At 45.8% G+C, this 23,421-nt stretch overlaps 1 protein-coding gene across 1 annotated transcript; it reads right to left on the reverse strand.

Annotated features, from left to right (window-relative positions):
* Positions 1-1,911: 1,911 nt before the first annotated feature.
* On the reverse strand, positions 1,912-23,412 carry tax1bp1a (Tax1 (human T-cell leukemia virus type I) binding protein 1a). The gene is made up of 17 exons (XM_030082265.1): positions 23,280-23,412; positions 20,855-21,069; positions 16,668-16,770; positions 15,300-15,490; positions 15,003-15,158; positions 12,340-12,488; positions 11,628-11,718; positions 11,352-11,537; positions 11,000-11,251; positions 10,034-10,225; positions 9,861-9,933; positions 8,640-9,163; positions 6,425-6,511; positions 5,487-5,673; positions 5,188-5,402; positions 4,364-4,446; positions 1,912-3,459 (listed from the first exon to the last, which is right to left on the reverse strand). The coding sequence occupies exons 2-17, from the start codon at positions 21,041-21,043 to the stop codon at positions 3,249-3,251; spliced, it is 2,889 nt and encodes a 962-aa protein (XP_029938125.1). The 5' UTR covers positions 21,044-21,069; positions 23,280-23,412; the 3' UTR covers positions 1,912-3,248.
* Between the last annotated feature and the right edge of the window lie 9 nt (positions 23,413-23,421).

Consider the following 23,421-nt stretch of genomic DNA (forward strand, 5'->3'; position numbering starts at 1 on the left):
GTTACACTTTATTTTCAAGCTTTATTTTATATATTTTTGTCAGTGTTTTAGATCTAGCGTGTTCTTCTTTTGCGTATCGGTGAGCGTTGCGTTCATTCCTCGACTGCTGCGGCGGGCAGTTCTGTCACCTCAGAGGTCAAAGGTGGAACAGCTGGCTGGGTTTCTGGCTCACAGTCAAGTTTTTTTTTTTTTTTTTTTCCTGAAGTCGTGGGAACGATTACTCCTTTAAGTCTGACACACTCTGAATCGGTGGCGAGCCAGGCCGTCGAGAAACATTTCCTCCCAGCAGAGATCCACCCGCGTCCGTCGCTGTTTCCCTCATTCCGAGTGCCAGAGCTGCAATCCGCGGGCTTAACCGGGAAAATCGGTTAAGCCTCATGCTGTATTCCATTTGCCAAGACCTTATCTTTTTTTTTTTTTTTTTGTTCTTCTTTCTTTTTTTTCCTTCCTCCATGATAGTTGCCAACAGCTCTCCACTGCCAAACATTGACCATACCATGTGCCTGATGGGGGGTAGGGAGGGGGAGGGGGAGGGAGGTGGGACAACCCTGGAGGTCGCCAAAACGTGCGGCGGTGATTTTTCTCTCGTTTATGGCGCCTCCAAAGTGTGTAGATGAGTGTGTGTGTGTGTATGTGTGTGTGTGTGTTTTCACATTAGCAGAGTGTTCTCACACGTCGGGGCGAGAGTGATAATGTGTGGAAGGAGAGGGTTTGAAAGAGATTACCATCTGCAACATGTCCTTTGTGTGTGCGTGTGTGTGTGTGTTGTAGACAGCATTCCAGTTCATTGTACGTACGGATGTGTGTGTGTGCGTGCGTGTAATTTCAGCAGTGTCCAAATCATCAGCCTAGAGAGTATTACTGTAGTGTGTGTGTTTCAGTGCTGGGATGTGTCATGTTGTGTGTGCGCCAGGCTGCCGGTTCAGCTCCCGGGGAGCGGGGCCAGCGGGCCGGGTCGCATCACGTAGTGTGTTACAAGAGGCCAACCTGTTGCCCCCGAGTGGGATTCTGTCATTTATTTTTTACAAGAGTTGAGCGAGTCGGCGCGCCGCCGCCAACTCGTCACGACGTTCGGTTGATTCGCCTCATCGTTCAGTCAAAGTTCATCTCCCATCTGAAGCTTGGAGCATGGGCTGTTTTTAAAACGTTTCTGTTATTTCATGGGTAGAGCAACCTCTGACATGCACACACCCTCCTGTCCTCCCAGTTGGACGCCACGGGGTTGGTATAGCAAAGGGAATTTTTCTTTTTTTTTTTTTTCTTTTTAAACCAAGTCAGATTCCAGAAAATATAGTGAACGCCGCACACAAACTGCATTGCCTTCATCCAATGTGCTGCTCAGCAAACAAGCACAAACGTGGCTCCAAAGCCACGCGCGTCTGTTCCGAAGCATTTTTTTCAACCAAGATTTGTGAAATCTTGGCACCATTTGAGGAGAGGGTCTGTGACCGACTGGAGGGTCACAGAACCGGGTCCGTCTTTTCACGGCGGGATAGTTTGAGCTATTTCCAAGGGGCCAGTTGCAGTATTACACATGTGGGAGGGGAGGAGTGGAGGATGTGTGCTAAACAAAGGGCAGGGGTGGGGTGGGGGGGGTTCAGTATACCATGTACAGTGAATGTATTGTAACGTGAGTCTGTCGTCAAGTGCTTTTAAATTATATTTTCATATGTAACGTGGAGACCGATGTTTCCTTTTTGTACGGGGGTACAACAGGTTCTGAGCAGAATGACTTGTAAATGATGTCAAACTGTCTTTCTATATAAAAAAAAAAAAAAAAGTAAGCTGCTTAAGTGTAAACAGGAAATGACTGAAAAAAAACAGCAAAATAAAGTGGAAAAACCTTGCAGCTGGTGGACGGAGTCGTTTCTTCTCTTATTGTGGCAAATGAAGGACAGTAATACAGTAAGGTGCATTTAGACAAGCTGAATTTATTCATAAAGATCTTTGCAGAACACATTGAAACCACCATCCGGGCATTCTCACATGGGAGGGGCTGCGTCGGACACGTGACGTTACGTACAGGTTTGCCTTGAGATTGCTGTGCATGTGCAGTTTCTAAAGCCTGAACACAACACTGTCCGGGAAATACATCGTAATGACTGAAAATAGACAAGCATGATGGCTAACAGACCGAAGCACAAAGCGATGTTTAGAGTTTTTTCATTTATTATTATTATTATTTTTTAAATTTCTTCACACTTCTACCTGTAAAACACAAAAGTACGGAACAATAAAAGTGTCTGAAACGCCATGTCCTGCAGCTCCTCGGGACCAACCTAAGAGCAGAAAAGTGCACGCCAGGAAGTAAAACGCCATTGGTCCGTCCTTCTCTCATCATCTTTGAAACAAAGGGAGGTAACAGGATTGGGGTGGCAGGCTCACGAGAGGAAACGCACAGGTTTCTCCACGACTTTATACTTATTTTTCATTTATGTACAGTACATTCAGAATAAAGCCTTATTTAGTGCAGATACATGAAAACATAGTGCCGGTTTTTTTGTTTTGACCATTTTCTCAAAACACTGTCATACACACACACGCACACACACACACACACACACACACACGCACAGCAGGATGGGGTGAGCTCTCCAACCGAGCTGCTCTTCAGATATATGTACACACTCAGAGACCCGCAGAGATCCCACATATTCAGCTCTCACTCTGTAATAACACTGACAAATCATTTCCTTTCTTACCAAGCTTAAAAAGATGACGGAGTGAATTTGTAGTTCAGGGTCCTTAAAGAATGAGGTTCTTGAAGTACCTTGAACACAACAGAACCATTGAGAAGTGAAAATATTTAGATATTACAACGTCTTCTTGTCACAGTTTTTAACACTGGGCCACAGTTCACTCTGGAAGTCGGAAGAAATGTGGGCTTTGAACACAGAATATACGCATGCACGTCAAGTGGTGCTTTGTCTGTTGAAACAATTAAAAAAAAGAAAGAAAAAAAAAAAAAAGACTGATAGAGAAACAAACTGTGGCACTAATCAATCATTCGCTGTATCAACTTAAAATCCACTCAAACCGGAACAGCTTGGTATCACAATTCTGCCGTCTTTCTGAAAGTCAACTACATTCTTTCAAAACGCCGCAAGAAAGTGCTGATGATTGTATTTTAACGAGACGACGGAACGTAACCCTGATTGAAATGAACGGATAGCTGACGACTCACTTTTTTTTTTTTTTTTTTTTTTTTTTACCCAAGCGACGCGTCGAGGTCCCGCCCCCCCGTCCCTTCAGTCCACCTGCTCGAAGTTGAGCACGTGGCCGTCGAAGTGCGTGAGGACGTGCCGCTCGAAGAGCTGCTGCTGGCAGTTGAGGGGGAACTGCTCGGAGCACACCGGGCACACCTTCCAGTGGCTCTCCACGTGCTGCTCGAAGCTGCGCTGCTCGAAGTGGGGCGGGAAGATCACCTCGCACAGGGGACAGCGCTTGTGGACGTCGCCGCTGGGGACGAGAAGGGAAAGCCGTGTGTTTGTGCCCGTCCGGGTTATCGTGCAGGAACAGGAATTCCGGTTATAAAAGCAGTGGCGCAACCGGGCTTCTCTCTGGAGGCGAATGAGGAGTGGCTCGAATGCTCAACGGGCCAAACCTCAATGTTTTAGTTGCTCAACTGAAGAAAGGCAGCATTAATTAATGCTTCCCATCATTACTGGCATCGACGCTGCTCTTCCTGTAATCTGACAAGTGTCCAAGACAGACAAGTAACAAAGCATCACAAGCAATCATTGGTGTTTTATCGTTGTGGTTGCCAAAAAAGATCAACATCAAATACTTTCAAGACAAGATCTAACTGGATGTCTTGAAATTGAGATTATTAAATCGACATTTATATATTTTCATTAATGTTTCATCCACATGAGATCAATCCGTCTAATCATTCAGTCAATCTAAAGCACTTCTTCCAACTCAGGGCAAAGACAGCAGGTTAGACCCTGGACTCGTTCCAGTCACATTGACCGGTTTAAAGTCACCAATTAGCCTCTGAAGCACGTTTTCGATCTATCGGAGGAAGTCAGAGCACCTGGAGAAATTCCATGTATTCACAGGTAAAACAACATGCAAACTCTAAACACTGATCAAAACTCTTACATCTGGGAAATATTCTCCATTTATATCTGGTAAAGATTACTTTTTAACCTGTGATCTCTTGGTTTTTGGACTTTTGTACTCAGTTGTCTAATTCATAATTACTAGGAAATGTAAATCAGAATGACATGCAGACGCCAGCCTGCTCTGTGGTGTACAAACGTTTTCTGATGTAGAGAAGGATTTCACGGCGTGTTGCCTGTTTTTCGCCTGCTTCGATTCTCGTACGGTCGGAACTCCTCTCGGAGAGGACGTGCGTTACCTGGAGTCGAAGCAGAAGCTGCCTCGGGATTCAGCGCGTCTGTTGGACTGATGGTCACAGGGTTTCTGAGCCCCTTCGCCCGCCTTTCACATGCAAACACATGAACAGTGGTGAAATGTTATTTCCATGTAATCCAAAAAAACAGTGTCAAAGCTGCAGTGATGCCTCAGAAGTGGATGTATGAACCTTTTCTGAGGTAAGTGATAAATACACAAAAACTTGCAGTATTTTTGCACGGCTTTATCCCAGACGACCACAGATCGGGTCTAGAAGCCTCTGATTTCTGTTCCCTTCGCTGTGCAAAAAGCTCCCCTAATTACTCTCTCCTGGCTCTTGTTAGCTTCGTCTCTCCTGAGCACTGAAGGAGTGACGTTAATTAGAGATTTATGCAAATGAGTCCAACGCTTTGTCTTTTAAAGGCAAAGCGGTATTTTCCTTTACAGGGGAAGAAGGAGCACTCCAGAGACACAGACAGAGATAATCCTGGCAGGAATTCACTGGCCGCAAAGCACAAAGCCGGCGCTGGCAAAAAAAAAAAAAAAAAAGCTACGGCTGGGATCACAATTAGTATATCAAGCATTTTACTGTAACGCATCCAGACATCCTGCGATGCCGAGGTCAAATTATTCCTGCCGTCAATTATGGCTCTTTTATCCTCGTGACACATAAAGATGAATTATTCATGTATGAAATAATTATTTCATTCATTTATTGGACGTCGAACTTTACTCAGAAAAGTGTTGTATTATTGAGTAATAGATGTGATTTGACTGTGTTTTCTGGTTTCCGGGCTGCGTGTGAGCGACTGAACCTGCCTCACTTACATTCTGGGGCTCCTCTGGCGAGTGCTCCAGGCTCTCCGGGGGGCTTGTGCTCCGGGACGGCTGGATGCAGACCACCTCTTGATCCCAGCCCGGCGCTCCCGGACCCGGGCTGGGCGGCGTGATGGGAGGCGCGCACGGCGGGGCGCAGGGAGGAGGAGGGGCCTCGGGCGGAGGGCGGGGCATGTGCTCGGGAGACAGAGCCACATCCACATGATCTGCAACGTGTTCGGGTCGGATTAACGGGAAAATGAAACGAAAGCACGTCCAGGAAGAGTTTGGGGGTTTTCTTTCCCTCCCACCTCTCGCGGTGTCCGTGGAGTAGGGGTTGCCGTACTGCAGCTCGGCGGGCCTCTGCGGCACCAGCGGTGGAGGGGAGGGGTCCTGGGGGTAGGGGAGGGGGTAGCGGAGCAGCATGGGCTGCCTGACCTCCGCACCCTGAACCGCCACCTCCTGCGCTCTCTGTCTGGACAGGTACCGCTGCAGCTCCTGGAGAGGAGGACACACGCAGACAGGCGGTGGTGGAGGCGCATTTCTCTTCTAATTTCACTCTTAAATTAAATACGGAGAATCAATAACCTATGAAAGACATCCGTCTCAGTTTTATAAGTGATTTAATCAACACTTCCATCGCACATTTCCACTGTTGGAACCAGAAAAGACTTCCAGCTCAGAGTTAAGTTTCCCTTTACACTGTTTCTGCCCTTTGTGATTATATCTGAAGCAAGAGCATTAGTACCCTACTCATTACTGTAATGGGTGTCAGACTCTGGCTCCCTGTGCTCTGGCTCTGCTGATAGAGGCGCTGGCCCTCTCCCGGCTCTGCAGCTCCTTCCTTCCTCTCCCCATATCCTCCCTGACCTCCTCTCTTGATGACTTCATTAGCGCGCTGCTATCAGGTTTAACATTTAAACCAGGGTTGGGAAGGTGAAACAGACACGTCGCGTGGCATTTGCACTGTCTAATGGCGCTGTAGCAGCGGGCGGAGGAAGCAAGTATGGATGTATTAATTAGTGGGGGGAGTGGGGAGAGTCGGGCGAGGGAGAAAAGGCTACAAAAAGAGTTCACACGCTGCACAGGAACGTATAATTAGAAGCAATGGTGCTGCTGCGGACTTCAGTTCAGGACGAGGAAATTTTTAAAAAACTTATTTTGCCTGTCGAAAAAATCCATTGTCTGTGTATTTATAGGAAATAACAATGAAATAAAGTTCTAAAAAGCAGCGTCGGTGCTACTTTACCTCCTGTAAATGCTCTTTGTCTCTGAGAGCCTGAGCCAGGTTGCGTTTGAGCTCGGTCACCTCGCTGGCTCGCTCGGCCATCTGCACCTGAAGACAAGGATAACAAAGCAGCATTGATTAAGAACCACAAAATGGCTGAGCACCTGCAATATGCAGCATTTTAACCAAATATGACAAGCATAATGTCACAAACTTTTACTCTTTTCTATCCTGGAGTTCTGCTGTTGGCGAATTCTTCAGATTGTGGTTGTTAAATCTTGTAGTGTAAACTGTGTTAATATGCTCTTTTCTCTCTTTATAATCCAGTATATCCATACTAATACTTCCTCCAAAATTGGATGCGATATGGAATTCTATGTGGCTATAATCAACGCAGTTGTCGGTTAATATATATTGATCCTCAGTTCTTTTTTCATTTTTCTCAGAATTGAAGAAACAGACATTTTGTTTCGTGCCACTGATAAGAGCGTCTTCACAAAGGTGAAGTGACTTGATCCGCTTTCCCCTCGCGCAGCGTCATACGTACGTCCGTCACTGTAAAAAGACGAAAGTGAAGCAGGGAAAGGAGGACGGCGCTGAGGGGGAGCTGGGAGCGGAGCAGGGGAGGGTGATAAATCTCCGGCCGTGTAGCAGAAGTGACCCTGTGGGATAGTTTACATGGCCGGCTGCCTGCTCCTCTCTGATTTCAGCCCATTTCAAAGACTCCAAATCCTCTCCTCTCCTCTCCCATGGTTTCCTCTCTCTGCTTCATGTCTACCTGTCTGTCCCGATTTTTCTGCTCTTAAATCCCTTCTTCTTCCTCCCCTCCCTCGTCCCCTTTCATCTCCTGGCTCCCTCTCTCTCTCCACCCTTGGCCGGTAAATTTACGGCGCGGCGTCACAGGGTTAAGTTCAGGTGAATGGGAGTCTGCGAGCAGTGCGTTTCCGTGCTCCCTCTCCCTCCCTCCCTCGCTCGCTCTCCATCCTCCGGGTGGCTGGTGTAAACAGCCGTAAAGCATCGCGCTGCGCGGCTGCCTCTCTCGCGGGTCTCCGGGGCCGTTAAGAGCAGCCGGCGGCCCCCGGGACGCTCGCCTCGGACGCTATCAAAGTCGACGGAGGGCCGTATTTACAGCGCCGATAAACACGCGCTTCACTCGTGGGGATTAAATGTCGGTCGGTGGCTTGGCGGACGTTCGCACGCAAAACGCAAGAGCTCTACTGAATCACGCACGCATACCACACACACACACACACTCTGTTAATGGATGGTTATGATCTGATATCAGATCACCTTTTCCACTCAGTACAATGAAATATGACAACGGAAGGAAAATAACGCATCACTCTCATCTCATTTCGTCCAAGTTAGACTCGGGGGGCCTTTCTGTATGGAGTTTACATGTTCTTCTCCAGTTTACTAACACAGCCCAACAGCATAAACTGTCCGTGTGTGTGTGTGTGTGTGTGTGTGTGTGTGTGTGTGTGTGTGTGTGTGTGTGTGTGTGTGTCTAAAACCAATACTATAAACAGATAGATGAATGGAAGTTTCCAGGTTTCTAAGCTGATTTGACTCTACTAAATAAGCTTTATTTCACCTCTAATGATTTCATACAAATGACAGATTGCTCCGTGCGAAGGTCAGCGCTCGGCAGAGACGGAGGTGACTTTCACCTGACCTCGAAGTGAAGTAAACCCCCCCAAGAGGAGCTGCGTTCCCCTGAGACATCAGAACACCTGCAGCATGTGAGAACTGAGGGGAGCTGCATCCCCTCAGATGACATCCTTCCACCTAATGTGAAATATGCAGAAAGCTCCACCGTCAATATTTCTTTCATTATTGGCCTGTTCTTGAAGGATTTATGCGTGAGTTTTTTTTTGATTGATTGATTGACACTTGAAACCCATCTTCTGACATCTCATAGTCACACCAATCAGGGGTTTCTTTCCACGCATGCACCAAGAAAACCATGCAAACTCCATAAAGAAAGGCCTCCAAACCCAATCGGGACTCAAACTGTGGCCATCCTTGCTAACCTGTGGAGTCTGATACTGTGGTTCACTTCGACAGAAGGCGTTGTGATTGCATGTGAGCACAACATGTGCTCCAAATGATCCAAATGAAATGTAAATGAGGATTAGAATCTGATGCTCCACGCCTGGACGATGAGGACGAGCCCTGGCTTGTGGGTTTGTTCCACTGCTGTCGGCGGGAGTTTGAACGACGGCGTTCGCCTTACTCTGAATCGCTCCTCCTCGCTGGCCAGCCGCTGTTTGAGCGTCTCGTTGATGGCGCACTGCTCCCTCCACTTCTCCTCCATCATGGCCAGCTCCTCCTCCACCGAGCGAGACTGCTCCATCTCGGCCTCCTCCGCACTCCTCCCCTCCAGCTCCTCCACGCTGTCGCTCTCCTCCTCCTCTTCCTCCTCCTCCTCCTCCTCCTCTTCCTCCGCAGCCGCCGCCTTTGCCGTGCTTTCCGCCCGGTTGTTCCCGTCAGCGCTCTGCCCCTCGTTCTCCACCTCCACCCAGCTCGCCATCCTCAGGCTCTCCTCCTGCAGGCTCTCCCTCTTCTCCTCTTTTTCATCCCCTTTTCCATCCTTTGGTTTCACCTCCACTTCAGCTCCCTCCATCTGCACTTTCTCCCTCTGCTCTTCCTCCTTCTCTGTATTGGTTCGTGCATCGGCGTAGGTGGGCTCCTTGTTACTAAATTCTGGAGTGATTGTCATTTCTGTGGCTTGCTGTAGGACTGCAGCGGCTATATTTCCTGTAAAATAAAAGATAAGAAAGAAAAATGAATGAAAGCCAATGGGATTATGGTGGATTATGTATTATGGGATTTTGCTTTTTAAACTCCACATTTTTAAAAACATTTATCGATCTGGCTTATTTTTTTTAATGTAGACACTCTTTCATACTTGAATTGCTCTAATTACACTTCAATATAATGTTGCATATTACCATAAATACTAAAAAAAAGTCATCAGGAGAAGGGAAAAAAATACTAATTTCTAATTTCTATCTCACTTTCTTTCACTTTTAATCTGCACTAATTATCATATCTCATTGATATCTACAGTCAACCGACGCTGATCTTCCACATTTCTGCAGAATGACTGATGTCTATTGTTTATTGTTTCTGATCATGCGTCGCCTTTGCTGGAGTGCTTCGTTGGACATTTCTAGGTAATGCACTGTAACTGGTTTTACAAGAAATACCAACTGAGTAGAGAGATAAAAGCGATGTGTCCAGTCCAGAAATAATGAGTCACAGCTCTGACAGTCGCGTCACGTAACTGCGAGCAGATGAAATAATCTCTGTAAATAAAGAAACATGAACCTCCACAACTGCTTACAAGATGGTGTGTTCATGAATGTATTCTGAACTGTTCGTGGTCGAGCTCACAGGATTCAATTACTGTCACATCTTGTGCTACAAACCGTCAAAGGCTTCCAGCATTTACCTGCTGTTGGCGACTCTGGGCTCGGGGTTAGAGGTTCCTGCGTCGTCTCTGTGGATGCGTTTCTCTTTGGCTCCTGCAAAAAAAAACACAAAAAAAAACACAACAAACCTCCTCAAACCAACGTTTTGACCGACGGCGACCGTGCGGCGGTCGGCTGTAGCTGCTGCACTCACCCCCTGCGACTCCGATGTGTTCAGTTTGGCCACCTGCCTGCGGAGGCGCTGACACTCCCGGTACTTCTCCTTGTAGTGCTCGGCCGCCATGTGGAGGCGCAGCTTCAGCTCCTCCACTTCCCGCTGCAGCTCGGCCTCGGCCTCCGACACCACCATCATGCTGGGCGTCACATCTCCGCCCGTCCCGACGCCCTGCCACAGCAGAATCTCACCTCAGTTAGCGGTAACTGCTCATTAATCTCCTGACCAGGGCCATATAATCATCAAAAACATGATTGTTCAATACCTTCTTATCAGACTGCCTCTTTTTCTCTTCTTATAAAGCTGTTAAATGTTCTGAAGGTGCTTCCTTATTCTTCATCCAGTAGAAAATGCAAACGCAGCTTCACTGGGTGTCTCCTCCACAACTTCAAGGTGTGTTGCAACCAATAATGTAATAAAGCCGATAACATAATAACTCGCCAATGATGTAATAAAAATAGTAAAAGACTTTTTACGACCATAATTGAGAGAGCTGTATAACATACCTGTCTTCAATAAGCACAAAACCTGCAATAAAATGCTTTTATTTCCAAGAAACGGAGTCTTACTTAAGCATATTACATTACTGGCTGCAGTTATTACCGTATATTTTCAAGGGTTTTTTTTTTCAAATGCTTCTTCTAAGTTCATTGTTAAATGTTATGATGATCAAGCAGCCTATTAACTACTGGCCAGTTATTACAGCAATGGCTCTATTATATTTAAAATGTTCATAATTACACACCACCAGCAAGTATTTTATTACATGATTACATTATTCTGGAGATATTAGCAAAATCTGGTAAATAAAAATAAACCCAGTGCATTGAAGTCTTTAAAATGTAAAATAAGAATAATTTCATTATTAATTCTGATATAACTGACGTCACTTTGCAGATGTCTAAATTGATGGAGCCCGTCTCTGAGAGGGAGTCGGACACTGACCACCTCCTTGTGCGCGGTGCTCCTCATGCGGTCCAGCTGGCTCTCCATGCGCTGGCACTCCGCCTGAGCGTCGGCCAGGCTGGCCCGGAGCTTGTCGGCCTCCAGGCGGGCGCGGTACAGCTCCGTCATGGTGTGGTCGCGGGAGCTGGCCGAGTCCCGCAGCTCGGAGGCGAGCAGCGAGGCCTGCTGCCGGGACGCCTGGAGCTGCTCCTCCGCCTGACGGAGCTGCTCGCGCACCCGAGCCAGCTCCGCCTGGACACGACACACACACACACACACAGAGAAAGTTTTTAGATGACTGATTTGTAGCGAAACAGCTTTTCTTTGCGGATGAATCTTCCGACGTTGCCACCTTGTCGGATTTGTGCGCCAGCAGCTCCTTCTCCAGACTGTCTCTCTGCGCCACGCAGCCCCGGAGCCGCTCCAGCTCCTCCTGGAACTGAGCGATGGTCACCTCCCGGTTCAGCTCCACCGCCTTCAGCATCTGAAGCTCCGCACTCAGTTTGGTGTTTTCCAGCTCCGTGCTGCGCAGGTGAGCCTGTGCCGCACGTGAAAAGAGACTCCCAACGTTTCACAGCAGCACTCAGGATTCTCGCGATCGTCGATGTTAGAGATGTTTTTCCTTTACCTTGTACAGATCTCGCTCGTCCTTCTCGTTCTTCAGCTGGCTCTCCAGACTGTCCCTCTCCGCCGTCAGCTTCTTCAAACGATCACGCAGACTGGAACAATAAATTGTGATAACTTTGTGTTGTTTTAGTGCAAATCTCTGAGAAAGCAAAGAATTAAATATGACACAGCACAGAAATCCATGAGAGGGCATCAGGAAGTGTTTTCTGTCTGCCACTTCAGGGCTTTTTAATGATCAGATGATGAGAACAACTATTTTTCCACCTGATGTGCAACCGTGTAATTTTATCAAAAAATATTGTTTTAACTCAGTGCTTTCCTTTCTTTTTTAATTATCTATGTCTGGTTATGCTTTGATGAGAGTATCATCCCTTTTATCCAAAAAAATGTGTGAAGCGATGTTCCAACAAGATTACAATTTATTTTTATGAATGAATAATGTGACTGTGACATATATTCCACACTGGATCAACTGCGGTTTTAACAGGTGAATTCCATTCATCTGTCCTCTTTATCACTACATCTGAGCTGGCCGATCCCAGCTAATTATGAGTTATGAGGTTACACCCAGTTTGCTGAAGGGCAAACAGGGCTCACGTTCACATCTACGGGAAACGAGTTAACCTCAAATCGCGTGTCTTTGGCCTCAGAGCACCTGGATGGAAAAATCAATCCACTCAACAGGGAGAACATGTAAACTCTCCGCATCTCACCAGTCCAGCTCCGTCTCTTTCTGCAGGCCTCTCTGGGTGACTCCCAGCAGGTCCTCCTCCAGCTGCCGGACCCGGTCCGTGGCCTCCGTCAGCCGCCTCCTCACTTCCTCCCGCTCCTCCGACAGGCCCTGGGACGAGCGCAGCAGCTCCTGCGGGACGGAGAGGCAGCTGCGGATCAGCGCGACAGGCCCCCGCGACCCGCTCAGTCGCTCAGACAAATTTACGCAAATCCTCCCTGATTGGAAACAGATGACGATCACTGTTGTGGGAATGGACCGTCATGTGATTTGTACTGTCTATTTTATTTTATGGCTTCCTCTTCATGTTTTCACCCCCCCTCAACTAATAATTTCTGCAAATGCGCATTTGCACACAACGCAATGTGTTAACTTTTTAAACATTTCAAGCGCATTGTGTGTGCGTGTCTTTTTTTTAATCCTTCTAGTATACCTTTAGTGCAGCTGTGACTTGTGAATTTCCCCCTCGGGGGAATTTGTGAAGTGTTATCACCCACAAATCACCAGCTACAAATTATGACTCGTGTGAACCTTTAGAGGGCTGTAAAACAAACATTCAGTCAAAAGTCTAATAAATAATATGAATATTCAGATATTCCCCACACACACGCCACAGGCCTGAGCGCTACTGCTGCCCTGCCTCGAGAGGAAATACCTGGAGCGACTCGCTTCTCATAACCAGTGAAGCAGTTTCAATCATCATATTGTCTCTGAGAGGAGAGCATACCTTTACACACACCCTCCTGTCTAATTGGAGCAAAACACAAACATATTATTTTCCTCTATCACACGAGTAGAGGCGGAGGGAAAGAAACAGATGGAACAGAAGAACATGTAAAGCAAAAAAAGAAAAAAAATCCGTCAATCCAACACGGAGCGCACATGAATTCTCGGGGCCGTCTCCCTCTGGGCTTGGCTCGGCGGAGATTACTGTATGATTTTTACGGCTGGCGTTGGGGAAAGCACTTTGGCAGTGCATAAAGACCTTATAAAAAGTGTAGTCGTAAAATTAGCAGCCGCAAAATATGTACTTATGTTTTTCATGTCGAACTCAAAGGATATTTTCATCACAGTGAGACGAGCTCGAACACCTACTGTACAGACTTTCGCCAGAGACACACGGTCGCACGAGTCGTATATCTACAGACGGACCGGCCTGCTGAACGGAAATGCAGCACGGCGGATGTGTGTGCGTGCGCGCGCGTGTGTGTGTGAGAGCTACCCCTTAATTTATGGCAACTTTGTCCTTCATGAAAAAGTAAAAAAGGGGCAGCAGACTAACTCAAAGCAGCCTTTTCACAATGCGAAGATACGCCAGAGGTGTGCACTAGGGGGCGATAAGAGACTGGAAGAAAAGCCTCTCCTCCCATTCAGCCTCTTTCTGTTGACTACTTTCAGACACTGGTGCCAAGCTCCTGCTTATCATGAGTAACTCATAAACTGCTAAAATGTGAAAAGTGACTCATTCTTGGGAGGGTGGGAGAAAGAAAGAGACGAAGTTGATGAAACACGTGCAGACGTTTCCTGTATCACGATGAAATGTTTTGCATTTGAATTTGAAATGATAAATCATTTTCTTATCACGCCAGAAAGGGAAGTTGAGAGAGAGAGAGAGAGAGAGAGAGAGGAAGAGAGAGAGAGAGAGAGAGAGAGAGAGAGAGAGAGAGAGAGGGAGAGAAAATAGTCAGTGAGAAAGCAGTGGCCACTGAATCGCGTGACTGAGTGGTGTTTGTCCCTGAGGCTGGGCAGGGCGCTTTTTTCAGACAGGCGGTTTTGTGGACTACCCTCCTCTCATTCCACACACAGACTAAAAGGATTTGCAAGCGGGTGGCATAATGAGTGTGTTTGTGTTTGTGTGTGTGTGTGTGTGTGTGTGTGTGTGTGTGTGTGTGTGTGTGTGTGTGTGTGTGTGTGTGTGTGTGCGCTCGTGCACACACACACACACACACACACACACACACACACACACACACACACACACTACAGGGGCCCTGTGGTATAGAACCTGAATGTGAGTGTGACAGTGGAGGAAGGGGGAGGTCAGTTTGTACATGTGTACAAGTTTGTGTGTGTGTGTGTGTGTGTGTGTGTGTGTGTGTGTGTGTGTGTGTGTGTGTGTGTTTGACGTCATGTTTGTTCACTGCGGTCGCGATGGCATCGTCCCTGACGCCAGATGCCCAAGAAAAAACTGTGTCCCAATTCCGTTCTGGCCCACTGAGTCAGGTCGTTAAAAGACGGGAGAGAAAGACTGGTGTGCAATTCCACATACATAAATCCGCACACACATACACACACATACACACACTAACACACACATTTAGGCTGCAGCCATTTGTGTGTCTCGCAAGAACGCGGCGCGGGATTATTCATAAAGACCTTTGAAGCTGTGAGGCCTATGATCACTGGTGAGGAACTGGCTCCATGCACATGTGCAAACAGCCGCCATCCATCCATGTGCACGCTTAAATACACACACACACACACACACACAGAACCTGGCATACCTTGATTGCAGCATTCTTACAGCTGCAGGACTGAATTGCCCCCAGTATCTATCGCTCCTATCAGCGCCGTGTACAGTCTGTGCAGACGGGAGCCTGATATCTCCTTCCCGCATCTGGCGCTCGCTCCGCCCGTCCCTCTAACCTGGTTATGCGTCCGCAGGAGGCAGCACGTCTCCCGCTCCTGCTCCCTCTCCCTGGCCAGGCGCTTCTGCTCCTCCTGCAGCTGCTGCTTCTCCTCCTGCAGGAGGCGCATGGCCTTCAGGAGCTCCCTGCGCTCCTGCTGCGCCTCCTCCACACGCTTACCAGGCGAATCAGGGGGGAAAAAAAGAGGCGAAAATGAACCTGCGATTCTAAATATGATGTAACGTGTATGATGTGCGGGATTGTTTTCGTAACTACTTCACGCTGATCAGGAAAGCGAGGGCCTTCTCTCCTGTACCTCGAGCAGGCCGGTCTTGGTCGTGACGACCAGGATATCGGAGTTGCTGTCGTCCTCGGTGACAGTGAGCAGCTCCTCGGTGGGCGTGGCCGACCTGAACTGGAACGGCGTGCTGGCTCCCCGAATGTCACCCGCGTGAGTTACGTAACAGAACTGGTAGAACTCTCCGTCGGATTTTGGAACATAATAACCTATCGAGCAGAGATAGGCAAGGACACATTAAATTCTTCTTTTATTACCTGTTCACACCTATACATTCTTTCACTCATGATTAAATCCTCCAACATTCTCAAGTAGGTCAGCATACGTTGCTTCAGCTGTGACTACATCTATAATAACTCAGAAAATGACTTCATAATACATCTATTCAACTACAATGCTTCAAAGAGGAGTAAAAAAAAATTCCTTTTTACGCGACACAAAAGCAAGCACTTTTATGAGATTGAGTTTAGTCATACGACACACTTCAGTGTCATACCTGCAATCAATTAGTATCCAAACAAGCAATTGTGTGGTTTTAATTGGAAATATCTCATCAGATCTTAAACAACACAATCAGCCCAACGCAGGACTGGCGATTGGTGTCTGTATCCAAAAGCCAAGGCTGGAAACCAATACCGCAACCATGTTTTGGTGATTATAGGGAAAAAATTCAGCCTGTGGAACAAGCCAAAAATTATTTTTACTTGAGGAAATAAAGGCAAAGTACAGGTCGCACAGTGGCATGGTGGTCAGCACTCCTGCTTGATAGTGAGAACGTACTGATTTTGAGTCCAGGTTGGGTTTGGGGGCATTTCTGTTTTCCCACAGTCCAAAAACAAACATCTGACTCGACTCAGGGTCTAGGCTGGGATCCACTGTCCCAACGTCCTAAGTTGGATGACGTTAAATAAAAGATGTCCGCATATCTTTTCTCTAATAAGAAACTACACTGACATATTTAAGATTTGGGGGTTTTTTTCCCCAGTGTAGTTTCAACCAGTTGGTAGTTCCACTCCGGCGTCTAACCACTGTGGGACTCCTGATGGGGAAGCGAGTCGAGGATATCCAGCAGCCAGCGGGTTTTACTGACTCCTGACATACCACAGCACACTCTCATATTTTCACTGTGTAATATCTGACCGTTCCAGGCCCAGTAAAACCAGTTTGCAGGCCCTCGTGCATGTGTGTGCATGTGTGTGGTTTGAGAGGTGCTCGGGTCCCAGGCCTCCGTTTGCGGTTGTGTTCCCTTATTAAATAAAAGTGCTGGTTTTTATATGCGCCGTAAAATGGAGGAGTTACTGTGGAATACCCCGGGTCTGTATGGCGGTTTACATAGTGCGTGTGGGTGAGGGAGTGAGTGAGTGTGTGTGTGTTAAGTGTGTGTACCTTGAAACACCACAGTCCTGTGCACGGTGCTTCCTGGTTCATAGTTTTCAGGCATGGGCGACCAGAGGAAGGTGTAATAATCCCGGGCTGTGCTCCAACCCACCTGAGGAGACACAAAATAATACAAAAAAAAGAAAAGAAAAAAGAAAAAAGAAATCAGCTCATAAAAAAAAAAAACAAGTGATCTCATCCAGTTTAATATATTCTCTTCATTACAAGACAGCATTTTAACACTTGTCTAACATCGTGTTTTCTAGAAGATATAATTGATTTTAAAAAAAGATTTCATCCAACGTTCGAGGCAAGTATGGAAACATTTAAAACCCTGGCCCCCTCGTCCCTCCACACACCTCCTCGTTTCACTCCTTCCTATTAGTTCCTGCCCCTTTTGGACCCACAAAAAAAAAGAGGGGCAGTGGAGGTGTGAGAACGGGGCGGGGGGACATGGGCGTGCACATGCGCAGACCCGTGAGGCGGCAGGAAAGCGGAAAAGGAGTGAAAAATCAGGGTGGACGGGGAGGCGGAGGGGGGGAAGGTGAAAATTTTACACAAAATGGCAAGGGAAACGTAATTCCCTGGATTTCATGTGTTGTTAGGTGACAGATGATGAAAGGGCGTTGGGAACATCATAACTCAGGTCCTGCGCCGTAAATCTGTCATGTGCCGCCGCGCACTCTCTCCGGTTTGGCTTGGCTGCTGGCTCGCTCACGAACACGCCAACACACACACACACACACCTCGTTTCAACTCACATGTGCGATACATGTTTGTTGGATTACATAACTGCTCTTCAGCTGGGGATAACTCAACCACCTGTGGAACTCTGGGACATCTCTACCGTCTAAATACATTTTTTTTTACAAATGGAGAAAGTCAGATCAGGTTCTTTCTGGAACAGCTGCAACACAGCAGTGGCAAAAAAAAAAAAATACAATTTAGGAAGCTGGATGATTATGCAAGACAGGAAATTATAGGATTCACTAAAGACTGGGAGTGCTTAATTGCTTTTGTGAAGTTTTTACAAAGCTAGAAATTAAATAATGACAAGTCGGTAAGTGTTTCAGTGTAGACATGAAAGAAGATCTCCAGATGAACATCAATTTTAAAAAAAAAGCCTTTGAAGTGAAACAAGATAATAACTGACAGACAGCTTCAGATAATTCAACCAGGCTCCTGAAGACAGTTGTCAAACTTTCAGGGTGAATGTTGTTGTTGTCTTTTACATAATTGTGGTGCGTGCTCCATCAACAGATCACACGCGACACGATGCTGTTTTGAACAAATGGTAATTGTCAGTGTGGATATCAGAGCCAGGGACATTCCTCCCAGCTCCGTGCCAAATCTCAGCGAGAGAGGCTCGGCCCAGCGGTGGGCTCCAGCCAAGCTTGCCTGTGTGGTCACGTGTATTTGCTCAAGTAAGAGGAGACATAAATAATTTCGCTAATTGCAGAGTGAAGGTGACTGACATTTGTTCTGGTATGGTGCGGCATTCCAGCACAGGAGTGATGTTATAAAATAATCACAGGCACGGCAGCCATCAATCACCCGGCCAAGGTGTGAGGGAACAGCTCGATGACATGTTAATTATACACTCACACAACGGGTTTCTCCCAGCCGACCCAGCAAACATGCCACAACTGAAAACCTTCGCGGGGCTTTTCGGGACCTGTGTGTGTGTGTGTGTGTGTCAGCGTGTGTGTGTCTGTGTGTGTGCCTAACAGCAATCTAAGCCAAACTATCAATGGACAAACAAAGGAAGACAGATCTGTTAAACATTTCTGATGCGCGCTCTCACTGCAGAAAAATTTACATGTTTGATTTGTGAGAAACACTGTCAGTGTTTACTGTGAGTGTGTGTGTGTGTGTGTGTGTGTGTGTGTGTGTGTGTGTGTGTGTGTGTGTACAATGCATCTGAGTGGAAACGACCTGGTTTAGCCCGGATGTGAGCTATGGTTCTGTAAATATTTTCAGCCACTAGGGGGTGTCTGTACACAGCTCAAACGATCAGTGCCTGCCTGTGCCATCTGAGGAATCCACATGGAAGCCAGTTTCTTTTTCTTTCTTTCTAGTGGCGCGCGCGCACACACACACATTAGAGGTAAAAGGATGGAAATGCTTTCGCCTCCATTCATCTCAGTTATCAAGCTCTCAAGACTAATCACTGATTTGGAAAATTAGATGTCTTTCTCTTCTGTGAATAAAGTAGATAATCACTTTAACTACCGACTTCCCGATGCTGCAATTACCCACAAGAAGATCACATCAGGAAAACACTAATCCGTTTATGAGTGTGACACCAAATTGCTATTGAAAAAGTAAAAACATGGGATAACACTAAAGGTACAGACAGTCAAGCCTCCTTAAAAACACAACTCATACAGTAATCAATTAAGTTCTTAAAGATCACATATGTATAAACTGTCTGTGCACAGTGGTGCAGTGGTAAGCACTCTAACCTGACAGAAAAAAATCTCACAGACTCGAGCCTGTCTGGAGGCCTTTCTCTGTGGAGTTTGCATGTTTTCCATGTGTATTCCTGTTTTATGTATAAAACACTTCCCTCCAGTTGTCCAGAAGGATGTGCTTTAGGCTAATTGGTGACTCTAAAGAGTGTGTGATTGTCTGCGTGATGGCCATCTTTAAATTCTGCCATCTATAAAATGTGAATTCCTCCAGAGGATCCATCCAGAAACATGGATTGCAAACCTCACTGAAGCTTAAACCGTGAGCTTTGAGAGAAAGGTACATACTGGAGCTCGGACTATCCGTATCATGCTGCTCACATGTGTTAATTGCATTATAATCTCCCTCCAGAACAACAATAAAGGTTTTATTCCCTTGTTTGTTTTCTCTCGTGCATTAATTTTAGTGGATGTGGGAGAATCCAAACTTATTTCCAAGCAAAGCTCTTGAAGGTCAATGAGAAGTTCATCAGCTCTGCTCCAAATTCTAGAAGCTCTCCTGCTATGATTCTATTTGATAGGTGCAAATACAACTTCAGAGCAGACAAAGCTCAGCACTGCATTGCAGACAGTCTACTACCAGCTTTCAACCATGATTTTAACATCAGTAATTGCTGAAATCATTTGTCTCAAGGGACAAAAGTTCAATTGCAGTCCAAACTTCTTATTCAGTGTGACCTTGCATAGAGCAATATAAACTCCCTCACAACAGTGAATATAGACAAATAAAACTGTCACACACTATAAACATATCGTCCTGTTAATATGTAAACCATAGTAGAGGATAAGGATCTAATTGTTTTATCGCTTTTGCCAGGCGCTGATTGGAATCATTCTTGTAACACCGAGTTTACACTCATGATGAGAAGATTTTCCACTATTAACTGGCATCTATGCGAACACACAAAGAGACAGACTTGTGCGTCAAAAGGATTAAGCGGTCTTCTTGTTCCCCGACATGAAGTGCTAACCATCAAACAGGTTTCATTTGCATGAATTACCACGATTAAATTTTCCGATGGGTTTTTATTTTTCCAAATAAACCCACCGTCTTTATTCTTTCTTAAGTGATCCGGCGGATTTGAAGTCGGCTCCTAAACAACAGTAAAATGTTTGTCCTGCCACTTTTATGAGACATTAAGTTTCCTAGTTCACATTTCCTGCTAATTACGTGTGAGATTTGATGTTCTTGATAAAAGAACGGCGCAGAAGCAGAGACACCGAGCAGGAAGAAGAGAAGAGACTGATGGAAAAGAGAGTCAGTGGCCTCCATGTGAAGTGGGGGGAAAAGATCACCTCATAAGAATCAGGGTGGTTCATAAAGAGCACCAAATGTTTGCACGCCACCCCCTACTGCAGCCAGCCCACCATGTACACTCCTTCCTCTCCGTGCATGCAGAGCAGCCACACCAAAGCTTGTGGTGAGTTTTTAAGCGTGTAGCGAAGAGCTCAGACATTAGCGTCACGGCGGATGCACGCGCTAATGTGGCAAGTACAAACCTATGTCCAATTAATAAAAGGCTAACACCTAATCCATGTCACAGACACTTGGCTAATAGGCAGAAAACGGTTTTAATCTCCAACCGTATCTCTCCAACACAAATGATTCAGATTAGAATAAAAGTCTAGCATATAATTGATTGTGGCTTGACTGTGTTTGAAGCACGGTCTCAGTAAGAACAGCTGCAGAGAGTGTGTGTGTGTGTGTGTGTATGTGAGATCTACCTTGAAAATGCCCACCCAGTCTTTTGGGTGGGGAGCAATGTAAGGGGTCAGAGTGTAACGACACTCCAAGGGCGCCTGGGGTAGGAAACTCTTTCCCACATTCTGGAAGATGACATGGGCAAAGTTGGACGTTTCCATGATGCTGACGCTGCTGCCCGGCGATGAGTCCACCACCTGGAACGATGACATTGTCTCCTGCTGGTCACTTCATTTGTCTGGGAGGGAAAACAGAAAGAACAGAGGGTGAGAAATGTGTGTATCCATTTGGAATATAATCACTCTGAGGTAGTGGTATTTACAAGGAACGAGTATAGCAAACCTTTGTACACACTCAGCGGAACACAGTCAATATCAGACAGAAAAAAAAATAAGAGCAGCATCAAAATAATTACTAATTTATTTGACCTTTATTTTCCCAGATAAGTCGGTTGAGAACTGGTTCTCACTTTCAAAAATGACTCCTAATTAAAGGATGAGAAGATCTTAAAGTCATAAGGTTGAATCATACACAAAGTGGCAGTCAGTCATGTTCATGTGCTTCACAGCTTCCATGTAGTGAACTGAAAAACATGAAACCTTTCATCCACCACTTTGGCTGTAAGTAAACTCCTTTCAACACAGCCAAGATCGATAAAACCATTAATCAATCATTTGAAGACTTGTAAATGTACAAACACATTGCTCTGCAAAAGAAAGCATTGAGAGGTGTTGATTTTTTTCCTGTCAAAACCACAGTGTGATTAGGAGAGAAAAACAAACAAGAAGATTAAATGTTAATAGGCTGAAAATACTTTAAGCCCGAGGACAGATCATCAGATTTAGCTTGTTGATAGTGTTTTTGTGTCTAAAACAAACTGAACTCGTAAAAATCCTGTCTGAGAAACAGATAAATTATTGAAACTGGAGTAAAGCTTTTTTAAAAGTGAGACTATGTAAAGGACACCATTATACCAGAGCCCGACTCTGTTCAAACCACACCCAGACTCTTTAGAACATACCTCGACTTTGAACTCAGGTAACCCAGATCACCTACGGTAGACTTGATTTCTTCAATCTATAAAGAACAACTTTTACCCTTGAAACTGCACCTCAGTTGTTAGAACTAAATTGAGATCCTTCAAAAGAAACACAGACTATCTCTAATGCATGGTAACTCTTTAAATTGCACTCAGATTTTTCAGGACCTTGCCTGATCGTTAAAAGAAAAACAAGTGTCTTCTTTCAAAAGTAGACAGAAAACTAAAACTGGACTGTTACACCTGAATTCATCAAACAACAGCAGATTTTTTTTTCAGTTTTAAAGCAAACACCTCAGTTCTTAGCCCTTTAATATCATCTTGAATTATTCAAATGAGGACCAGACTCTAAATTTTAGCTGACCTCACCATACTAATACAAATGAGTGTGACTTCTGAATATAAAACCACTAAAACAAATAAATTAAATAAAAATAAAATAAAGAAACTTGCTGACGAGTCAGTTTATGGGTGTGGAAGCTACAATGCAACCATTTGCCAAGGCACCTCCCAACAACTGTGACTCAGTAGCTTAAGGCAAGGCAGCTGACATTTACCAGCTATGTCAGGGCTTTTGTCAGCCTGGCTGAATGAAAAGGCAGCAGGTATGAGTGGATGTTACAAATTGTAAGCTCAGTTACACTACTTATTGCAGTCACATGAAAAGTGCAGATATTCTTGAGCATCCAGTTTTAAACACAATCGGGACGCGATCCATTAAGTGAAACGAGATAGACATGCTGTGTTACAGTTGTTTGGCATGTAATGGTAATTTGTCAGGATCAGGGTTCATCACAAGACTATCCTGAGCTCTGCAGAATACAAAGCCCGCTGCATTGCAGAATGAAGGTTAGATTTCAGGTCGTTGTTACAACTGAGACTTGGGATTTACAGTGGCTTTTTAAAAAAATGACTCACATTGGCATTGTTTATAATATTCAGGTTTCTCTGAATGTGTGTGCAGCTGTATGCCATTTCACTAATAATGTGAAAAGCGAGGTTTACATACGCAGCATATAATCACTGCAATTTGAATGTGCCATAAAGCAACAATAACTCATTGAGCACTGCTTATCCTCGTGACCCAGCCCTGAGATAGATGAACGTGAAAAACACCAAGTCATAACTGATGCTCGACTCAGCGAACACAGCTAACACACACAGTCATTACACTGACCCACTGCGATCACCATCTGGAAACGGGTAACAGGTAAGACACCCGTCTGCTGAGCGACACGAGCTCAGTTAGCGCGAGCTTAATCTTATTTAAATCTGGCTAAGGAGCTAACATTAGCTCGTGAACAGGCTCTGTCGTGTCATGTCACTAGCTAGCTAAACATGATCCTGGTCAGACAAAACGACAAAACAACACACGCAGGCGTTACTCCGGTCTGAGAATCAAAGTGTACCCTTTGCATTTGATTCCCGCTTGTAAACAGGCCGATGTTTTTGCTACTGTCCCCGTTGTTGTCAAAGCTGTGGCGATGCTGTGTCTCTTCCTGATGGACTTCCGGGATGCTGAGCAGCTCCAGTGATGCTGCAGATGCACAC

This window comes from Salarias fasciatus, chromosome 22 (genome assembly GCF_902148845.1).
Source record: "Salarias fasciatus chromosome 22, fSalaFa1.1, whole genome shotgun sequence".
NCBI classification, from domain to species: domain Eukaryota; kingdom Metazoa; phylum Chordata; class Actinopteri; order Blenniiformes; family Blenniidae; genus Salarias; species Salarias fasciatus.

Coding starts and splice junctions, on each gene's coding strand:
- tax1bp1a (XM_030082265.1), bottom strand. CDS start 21,043: ATGTCATCGTTCCAGGTGGTGGACTCATCGCCGGGCAGCAGCGTCAGC. Junction 11,252..11,351: donor TGGCGCACAAATCCGACAAG/GTGGCAACGTCG, acceptor TGTCGTGTCCAG/GCGGAGCTGGCTCGGGTGCG. Junction 5,674..6,424: donor ACAAAGAGCATTTACAGGAG/GTAAAGTAGCAC, acceptor CCTCCTCTCCAG/GAGCTGCAGCGGTACCTGTC.